The sequence below is a fragment of the Amphibalanus amphitrite genome, unplaced genomic scaffold (genome assembly GCF_019059575.1).
Source record: "Amphibalanus amphitrite isolate SeventyFive unplaced genomic scaffold, NRLGWU_Aamphi_draft 001360F_arrow, whole genome shotgun sequence".
Classification (NCBI taxonomy): Eukaryota; Metazoa; Arthropoda; class Thecostraca; order Balanomorpha; family Balanidae; genus Amphibalanus; species Amphibalanus amphitrite.
In genome coordinates this window covers 171357-181310 of record NW_024882853.1, presented here as the reverse complement: position 1 = coordinate 181310, position 9954 = coordinate 171357, and the positions used below count along the sequence as shown (strand labels likewise).

General features: G+C 48.4%; 1 protein-coding gene across 9 annotated transcripts in view; it reads left to right on the top strand.

Annotated features, from left to right (window-relative positions):
* Window positions 1-4239: 4239 nt before the first annotated feature.
* LOC122372435 (inactive rhomboid protein 2-like) overlaps window positions 4240-9954 on the top strand; it is an 80731-nt gene continuing 75016 nt past the window's right edge. For 8 of the 9 annotated variants that reach the window (XM_043349599.1, XM_043349597.1, XM_043349593.1 and 5 more), the window contains exons 1-2: window positions 4242-4372; window positions 8654-8778. In XM_043349599.1, coding sequence (XP_043205534.1) covers window positions 4262-4372; window positions 8654-8778 — 236 coding nt within the window. In that variant the 5' untranslated portion in view covers window positions 4242-4261. Of the gene's footprint in view, window positions 4373-8653; window positions 8779-9954 lie in introns of all 9 variants that reach the window. The other variant, XM_043349594.1, reaches the window with a different exon arrangement.

Sequence of the window (9954 nt, the reverse complement as noted above, 5' to 3'; positions counted from 1 at the left end):
ATGTATGCGCGTTGCGGTGCACCATTTCGACCAGTGGTGATAAATGCACCATTCGCCCTAGGTTTTGAGCAGCGTCTCTTCATCCACGGCCCACGACTCTAACCAGTAACAACCACCATGCTACTAGTCCGTATGCCCGGACACCCCTTGTCCACTGCCTACCACCCTCTCCACATCTGTCTCCCATTGCCCACACCCGATCCAGCCTCCCCATGGCTCACACAGGCGGTCCCGCTGGCCGGCTGTCGTATGGCGGCAGCGGCAGCAGCTATGGTCATCGCTCTGTGGTAGCAGCTGGTAGGCCGCTGCCGGGCACTGACCATCGATCTGTACTAGTGACGGCAGTGGGAGGATCGAACGCGCCGCGGGCTCGGGGGATGTGTGGTGGGTTGGAGGGTTGATGGGGGATTTTGACCTTTAGGAGTGTGGTGGGATGGATGGGAGAGTGATGGGATACACGTATAGGGCTCCGGTGGGATGTGTGGTGGGATGGATGGGGTGATGGTGGGATTGACCTTTAGGAGTTTGGTGGGATGGATGGGAGAGTGATGGGATACACGCATAGGGCTCCGGTGGGATGTGTGGTGGGATGAATGGGGTGATGGTGGTGGGATTGACCTTTAGGAGTCTGGTGGAATGCTTGGTGGGATGGATGGGAGAGTGATGGGGTTTGTATTAGTATAGGGCATCAGTGGGACAATGGTCACTGTGGTGGGATAGGGGAGAGTGGGGTAATTTGGCCGCTTTTTTTAGAAAACGATATAACTTAAAATTGACGACACATTTCTGCATTTTCTCAACGCTGGCAGGTGTCGCATTCATTTTACTTTACTGGACAGTGAACTTTAAATGATAGAGTAATTACTTATATTGAAATTGTGACGTATTACAAAGGTCTGCAAGGCGGCCAAATTGCCCCACTAGCAGGGTTATTTGGCCGGGGGTGTGGGGCAATTTGGCCGGTGCTAGTTTGCGGTCGGGATTTTCTGTTATATTGCGAGTCAGCTTCAGATTCAGCAATGACGTTTGTCCTATGACGCATTTGCTGCATTTTGGAGGTTGGCTCAGGGGTCACAGGGGTCAAAATAGCCAAATTAGCGGCTCTAGATGCGATCACCGTTTTTTACGAATAACTTTTGAAGTAATCAAGCTAGGCCAAAACTTTGAGTACCATCGTAATTCTCTCGTCAGTCCGCATCGAAAGATATATGTGTTGACCTTGAGAAGTCAAGGTCAAAGGTTGACCTCAGGTCACGTTGCATCAGGTCGCTTAACCTCAAGGTCACGTGATTTCAAGGTCATCATGCATATCATTCGATGCGCCTTGGCGAGCTGAACAGAATGAGACCATTTGTGCGGCTGTACCATTTTTATGTAAGGATTTATTAGCAAAAAAACGTTTGGTAGCCTTTGATGACGTCACATGCTCTTACAGTTGACCAATCGGAAGTAAGGCATCAAAGTAGTCAAAGTTGGTCATGAATCATGTCATTTATGGTACAATTGACCATGAAAACTCGGCCGTCCCAGCATAGTGACCATGAGCGCACCGGCCAAGTTGCCCCACTAGTCCCGGCCAAATTACCCCATATTGCCATTCTGAAAATTTATGTCTATAAAGTCATCACGGCTTTACGGAATTAGATAAAATTGCTCTTGGAACCGCTGAACACCCCCAAGAATGGCGCTATAATGTCTGAATTCGTTTTTAGCCCAAATACTACATGTTATACAACTTTGTAAACAGAAGTAAAAGTTACCATTTTCTAATGAAATTAACGTTTTATTAATTTTGAATAAAACTACGAGGGGCAAAGTTTTGACATTTGTCCTCCAGTTATTTCTACCCATGACAAATGAATAGAGACTAGAGTTATTTCACTCACTTTTATAAGACATCGTACAGGTGGGGGCGGCCAATTTACACCACCGGCCAAATTACCCCACTCTCCCCTACACAAAAGCTCGAATTCATGACGCCTTTTGGATAAAGTCGCTATAGCTACTGTGCTATCAGTGGTTTATACTTTTTCTGCTATACTTTCACCTTTTTAAATAAGCTGCATGTGTGATGTCTACTGAAAATGACTCTTCGTTCAGCATGCAGCTCGATAGAAATGAATGTTGATAATGTCACGAACTGATGCTAGCATCAGTACATGCAGTGCTGCACTTGCATCTCCATGCATCTACAGGGTGTTGCAGGTAAATTGGGACTAAGTTCATGACCTTACAAAAGATTTGCTATGCGGAGGAACATCATGGAAATTTGACACAATATAATTTCAACAATTGTTTTTCATTTGATATTGAAATTTTAATCCTAACATATCGCGCAGTCATGGAGCAGCGTCGGAGGGAAACGATTGGTGAGTTAGTTCGCGCCGGACAGAGCGCGAAGGACATAATAAGTTTAACTGGGTACCCAAAGTCTACCGTGTACCGAACTATCGCGACTGTAGGAGCTGGAGGGGATGTCGCTCGACGTTCTCACACACCTCGCAGTGACCGAAAACGGACACCAAGATTCCTGAGCGGCTTGAAACGCTCGATACAGGCCAAACCGAGGACCTCGATGAACAAGCTTGCGCGTGCCCGTCACGTGAGCAAGAGCACCATCAGCAGAGCCGTGAGAGAGGACCTCGGGATGAAGTCGTTTACCAGAAAACGACGAAGCCTCCTGACCGAACCAGCAAGGGCGATACGAAGGGAGAGGGCACCGAAGGTCCTCAATCTCCTCAAGCACCTCGGGAGTGACGTCAGGGTATTTGTCGATGAGAAAAAGTTCATCGTAGAAGAGGTCGCCAACCGCCGGAACTCGCGGGCTATCGCCTACAGCCCTGATGAAGTGGCTCCCGTGATGAAAGGCAAAAATCCGGCATCAGTGATGGTATTCGGGGCCGTCGCAAGTGATGGCCGCATAATGCCGCCCCATTTCATACCTGCTGGTGTGATGATCGACACTGACGCGTATTTGACCATCCTGAAGGAGTCTCTCATCCCCTGGATGATGAAATACTATGACCTGAGCAAGGTCATGCTGGTGCAAGACTCCGCCCCAGCACATGCTTCCCAGAGGGTGCAAGATTTCCTGAGCCAGAGGATCCCCCTTTATGTACCCAAGGACATATGGCCCTCCAACTCGCCTGACTTGAATCCATGCGACTTCTGGATGTGGGGCGTGGTAGAACAAAAGTCCAACTCGACCACTCATGCCAACGTTTCTGACCTGAAGAAGGCCATCAGGAAGGCAGTCAGCACCATTGACCAGGACGAGGCCCGGCGCGCGTGCTCCGCTTTCCGGCGCCGTCTCGAGAGGGTGCGGGACGCCGACGGCGGTCACATCGAGTGACAAGGCTGTGCGTACATGACACAATACACGTGCGAAGTGTCAACTTTCTATGTTTTCATTCACCGTATTAATAGCATGTTGAAATTAGGTCTGAAAATTCCCAATTTACCTGCAACACCCTGTATGCTGGACATTCAATGAATGGTTTATGGTAGGCCTACCGCGGTACGGTATCCATTTAGATAATGAACAACACTCCCAACAATATTCTAAAGGCATCGAGGCTGCTAGAATCGCCCAGTGCTTATGTATGTCTCCTTTGTTGTGCAGCACACCCCGACCACTTAAGCAACCGGCGGGTGGCGCGACTGTTGTTTGCGAACAGCGAGGTGCCCGAGCTGTTTAGGGTCGCAGAATGGCCCAGCTGCATTAAAACGCAGTTGTTTACCGGCACTTGGCTCATACATTATTGATGCTTACTTCATACGGTGTTTGTTTGTCACCGAGGGGTCTGATGTTTGTCGTCTTCAGGCACTGGGTTGTCCACAGTACCAAAACAAACCGCACGCAATACATATGCTGAAATATTTCATTTGTCTTACCCTTTTTGTGTTTTAATTCACAAATTTACCGACACTAGAAAGTGACCAGGCCTACCTGAGTGGCTACATAAGACGTGGTTTTGTTGTGACTTTGACTTGTCCATGAGGTGTCTGTCTGACTCTTCCTGTCTGACCTTTTTGCCCGAGTGTTAATTAAGCGTGAGCTGTCCGATCTTGTCGCTTGTCTACAAATTTGAAAAGTATGCGTATTTTTCCTGCCCAGCTAATGTCTGTACCTAGGTCTGACATTGTTTCCTTCTCTGTCCTCTATCAGGTGTGAGATTGAGGCATGAGCTCCGTCTCTGACTTCTGTATGTATATGTTCTAACAGACTGTCTCTGTCCTCTCTCAGGTGTGAGATGGAGGCATGAGCTCCGTCTCTGACGCCTCGGGCGGTACGCCGGGCTCGGGCGTCGATGACGTCACGCCGTCGCGGGCCAGTCACGTGACATCGGCAGACTCGCGCCGAGAGTCGCAGGTGGGTGCGTCACGTGACTTTGCGGTGGTCTGTTCCCTCGTAACAGCCGCTCAGAGGCACTGAGCTTGGAATAGAGAGTTTTGCTGCAATATGTCTTTCAATCGCCACTAATATTTTGTTTTATTCATTTTTATTTTTGCTAGCTCCTTTTCAAACATCCCTTTGTACCAGCTTCTGATATTGACGCCTGATAAAATCCCATCTCATAGGCTCTTCGCGAAATTTGAGGTGCTGTCATTCCGTGGATATTTTACACTTGTTCACGCATTTTGCCAGCCAGTTTTAATCCTTATACTTTACCTTATAGTTTTAATCCTTATACGCATTTTCTGACACCTTTGACAGCTCTTTTTTCAAAGATTTCTGTACTTTCAGGAATCAGGCTCATTGTATTCATGACCCCATATCGGATAGTGTTATCGCCCAAAATAGCACTAAACCACAAAGTTAGCACTTAGCAGTTTTAGAAATAAATCGGTGGTGCAGCATTGCTTCTCGACTAAATTATGCAGTGGCGCATCAGTCTAAAATGCAATATTATTAAATTAGCTGTACATTTTGCATAATTGGTTGGTTAATTCGTTGAGCCCGAGTTTTATTATTTGTTTAATTTCATTTGTAATAGTGTGCCGCTAAGAATAACGCCTAAGTTTTGGGACGATTTCATCATACACGTCTCTCAATGCGGATGACCAATGGAATATTGCATCATACTCGCCCCATTCATTGATTGGATGGTCCCCAAAGCTCATTGCTCAAGCTGGATTTCTCGCTAAGCTTGCTGTGCTTGATTGAGCCAACCTATCGTATCATCGATTAGGTAGTGCGTTCACCCTGTTGTTTCTGGGTTCAAAGCTGATCTGTGATGAAACCCTTTCTCGACTATGTAGGGGAGAGTGGGGCACATTCGTGCAAAAAATGGATAAACCCATATATCTGTTCTTTGGTTAGTGCAATGGCAAAATTGTTGATTGTAGTATGGAAAGGAACTATTGCAGATAGTTTTCCTCTTAAAAGTTATCCTCTAAAATTATTGCTTCCATTAGAAAAAATGACTTTTAATAACTCTGAACATTTGCACGAAACTGCCCCACCTATGGGGCACATTCGTTCAAGATGTGGGGCACTTCCGTTCACCCTGCAAAGTTCGAGAAATTACCGGGCATTACCAGAAATTTACCAAAGAGAATTGGCAGGGGGTCATTTCACTTGATTCCTTTCGACAAGAATGCATTGCACAACATATGTAGAAAGAATGGGCTGGCCAACAAGAATGTGCCAACTGCCGGCCTCCGTGACCTCGCCAAGTTCGCGTGAATTGCTCGTCACGACGTCGCAAGCAGTCGAGACTGAGTCAGGCGAGCGTCATTAGAGAAACCTACTACAGATAAAGTCATAAATCGCAAAAAAACTAAAAAAAAAATATGCACGAATGTGCCCCCAGGCAGTGCGTACACGAACCTGCCCCACAACGTTATTAGTAATATATTTCAAAATTTCTTTTTGAAAAAATGGCACTTTTTCAACAAACAAGTTTGCAGCAGTTCCGTGAATAGAGTGAGCTTCTTCACCCCCAATTTTGAAAAGCTGAACCACATTTCCGAGTCAGGATCACGAAAATGGATAATATGAGAAAAGTTTGGAAAGCTCACGAATATTACAAATTTGCATTTTTATCAAGCATGACAGCAGGTACAGTGTTGTCTTCTACGGTGAACGAAGGGCGGCAATGATAGACATATTTCCATAATTTACCTTGAGCTCGTGCAGTCACTCGTGTTCCCATAAACTGCTGAAAACGAATGTGCCCCATGCACGAATGTGCCCCACTCTCCCCTACTATGTAGCTTTTTTCCTCTAACATGAGGTGATGATAACAACAGTAAATGCGCTAGATCTATGCTCTGTTCTGTACTGTGCTCAAATAACAAGTCTCTGTGGAGTGTATGTCTTGTTGCGGAGACAAGCGCTTTACCACTGCGCGCTAGCCTCGGTAGTCACGATATCCCGAGCTGACTTTGAAGCTTAATTCGGCGCACAGGGAGGCACTGATGACACGTTAAGGTCGTAAGGCCTCCCGCTGGGTCTCATTGGATCTATAATGGGGACTGTGACGTCATTATTACGTCATTGCCGGACGGCTTGTCGTGACCTCTGTCTGATTCGCGGACAGAATCTGTTTGATGACAGTTTTTAACATTCCTGGCCTCGTATAGGATACCTCGAGTGGGACATTGTTTTGAATTGTCTAACACTGGCCAAGAACATGGCCCTTTGATTGAGGTGCTATTAGGAGAGGAACCTACGCAGTTAAAACTTACATTAATTGATAATGATTATAATGATTCTGTCGGACTGTGACTCTGATATTATTATTAAGCATCCATACTAAGTGACATGAAAAAGGAACAAATATTCAAAGATGAATAAAAGTAAACAAATAATAGTCCTTCGGTTGTCCGGCTAAAAAACTGTTTTAAAAGCCATCGTTCAGTACAAAATATGGGTATCCATGCATGCTGAGCCACTACAGACCACCTACCCGGTGATCCATTCGCTCATTTCCACCCCTCTGTGTGTGTGTTGTGTGGGAGGAGCTCTGCCACCATCTCCGTCCCTCTGTGTTTACCCAGTGCCGCCTCCTGCGCCCATCTCACCAAGTGGCGAGATCCACAGCCAAGCCAGCCAGCCAGCCTGGATCCACAGGCGTCAGCGCGGGGATGGGGGGGGGGGGGATAGGGCTAATCGAGACGGCCAGACGGGGCGATATGAGGCACATGTTGTCTATGAGCACATTCAATCGAAGGTGTTTGGTGAACAGAGAACAATGATGGGCTCGACAGAGGGAAAAGTAGCAGCTTGTCTCAGCAGTTGCGGTAAACTGGTGGAATATGCAGTCTCCACAACTCTCAGGCCCTTTTTCTCTATTGATCGTTAACCGGGATGATCTGAGTTTAGTGACAGAGGTCGTGATGCAGGTTGAATGGCGTTGGCGACTGGTGAGCGGTGCAGGCCCGTGTCAAGTTACTGAAATACGGAAAACCCAACTCTTATTGTCCCGCCCAAGCCGAACATCGGCTCCAACTCTGGTTCAAGGCAACGCACGAGCACCGTTAAACTCGCGGTAGCTGCATTTCGGCCAGACTCATAGTCACGGGTCTGATAAATGTTACAATTTCGAACCAACCCTCCACTTACGCTCTGGAGCAGTATTTGGGTCCAATTTCCGGCTACATGTTTGTACCGCCCTGATGATAGGCCATCTGTTTGCCGACGCTCCTGATCTTTCACCGATGTTTAACTAGTACGCGGCCAGTGTTGACCGGGATTATAATCGGTTTGCTCGGCCGCCGGCTCAATATACCTCAATGACCCCAAAGAGGAGGTCAATCGATGCTGATGAACCTACATAGATCGGAGCTAGTTGAACGGCGCTCTTCGGCGGCATGTATGGATTTGGGTGGAGTGGTGGGGTATTGGTGGCTCGGCGTTCATTGTGACCTTGTGACCTTTGGGTGGGGTCGAGGTCGACTGAATTGCATAGCGTGGTGGTCTGGCTCAGTGGTGCTTGCCTTTGATAACTTTTTTAACCAGACATGGTCCGTCTAGTTTTGAAGCCTGTGGCCTAAACGGTGGGTGACTTTTACAATAGCATGACTGTCAATCTGCCTTTGGTATAGTCATTAGCCGATCTCCATGGTTGTTACGCGGCCATTTTACTAGAGTCCTGCCCTCGTAACCTTTAAAAAGTTATCGGAACTATGTTGAGTCTTTCGCCAGTCGTTTTCAAAATAAAATAAAGCATGTTAACTTCACTGGTCGTTCGGCACATTAGGTACTTTCGAACAAGCTAAGTTTTCTAAACATCACTGAACCTGCCCAATCTCTTGATTTGCTTTATATTTTATTACCTGACCTTGTCTAACGTTTTCCTATTAACCTGTGCTTACATGACTGATAAGTGACCCATACGGGTTTTCGTGTGATCGGTCACTATGACTCAACCTTGGTTGACCCCACTTGTGACCTTTCCATATTTTCTATTACGGGAGATAAGTGCCATTGAACCTCAGTTGACACAACCTGACCTGACTTGAGCTGACCTGACCTGGCGTGCCCATATATGGCCTCATGGCTGACTTTCCGTGCCCAGACTGCCTGGTGGCTGGCCTGAACAGACTGCTGGCCTGCACTGACCTAACTGCTGACTTGACATTACCGCTGACCTGGCGGCTGCTCGGACCTGATTTGAGTTCTGACCTGACCCGACCTCTGTCGCAGGCGAGTCGGAGCGATGGCACCGATCACGAGCTGATAGAGAACCCCATGTACGAAATGGAGGGGCCCGGCAAACGCAAATCGGCCGAGTCACCCAGCTCCGTGCGTGTCTCGCCAAAGGATGAAAGGTCAGTGGCGGGGTCAAATGGGGTCATCAAAGGACGAATGGTCAGTGCCGGAATCAGCGCGTCTCGCCAAAGGATGAAAGGTCAGTGGCGGGGTCAAATGGGGTCATCAAAGGACGAATGGTCAGTGCCGGAATCAGCGCGTCTCGCCAAAGGATGAAAGGTCAGTGGCGGGGTCAAATGGGGTCATCAAAGGACGAATGGTCAGTGCCGGAATCAGCGCGTCTCGCCAAAGGATGAAAGGTCAGTGGCGGGGTCAAACGGGGTCATCAAAGGACGAAAGGTCAGTGCCGGAATCAGCGTGTCTCGCCAAAGGATGAAAGGTCAGTGGCGGGGTCAAACGGGGTCATCAAAGGACGAATGGTCAGTGCCGGAATCAGCGCGTCTCGCCAAAGGATGAAAGGTCAGTGGCGGGGTCAAACGGGGTCATCAAAGGACGAAAGGTCAGTGCCGGAATCAGCGTGTCTCGCCAAAGGATGAAAGGTCAGTGGCGGGGTCAAACGGGGTCATCAAAGGACGAAAGGTCAGTGCCGGAATCAGCAAGTCTCGCCAAAGGATGAAAGGTCAGTGGCGGGGTCAAACGGGGTCATCAAAGGACGAATGGTCAGTGCCGGAATCAGCGCGTCTCGCCAAAGGATGAAAGGTCAGTGGCGGGGTCAAACGGGGTCATCAAAGGACGAAAGGTCAGTGCCGGAATCAGCGCGTCTCGCCAAAGGATGAAAGGTCAGTGGCGGGGTCAAATGGGGTCATCAAAGGACGAAAGGTCAGTGCCGGAATCAGCAAGTCTCGCCAAAGGATGAAAGGTCAGTGGCGGGGTCAAACGGGGTCATCAAAGGACGAAAGGTCAGTGCCGGAATCAGCGCGTCTCGCCAAAGGATGAAAGGTCAGTGGCGGGGTCAAACGGGGTCATCAAAGGACGAAAGGTCAGTGCCGGAATCAGCGAGTCTCGCCAAAGGATGAAAGGTCAGTGGCGGGGTCAAACGGGGTCATCAAAGGACGAAAGGTCAGTGCCGGAATCAGCGAGTCTCGGCAAAGGATGAAAGGTCAGTGGCGGGGTCAAACGGGGTCATCAAAGGACGAATGGTCAGTGCCGGAATCAGCGCGTCTCGCCAAAGGATGAAAGGTCAGTGGCGGGGTCAAACGGGGTCATCAAAGGACGAAAGGTCAGTGCCGGAATCA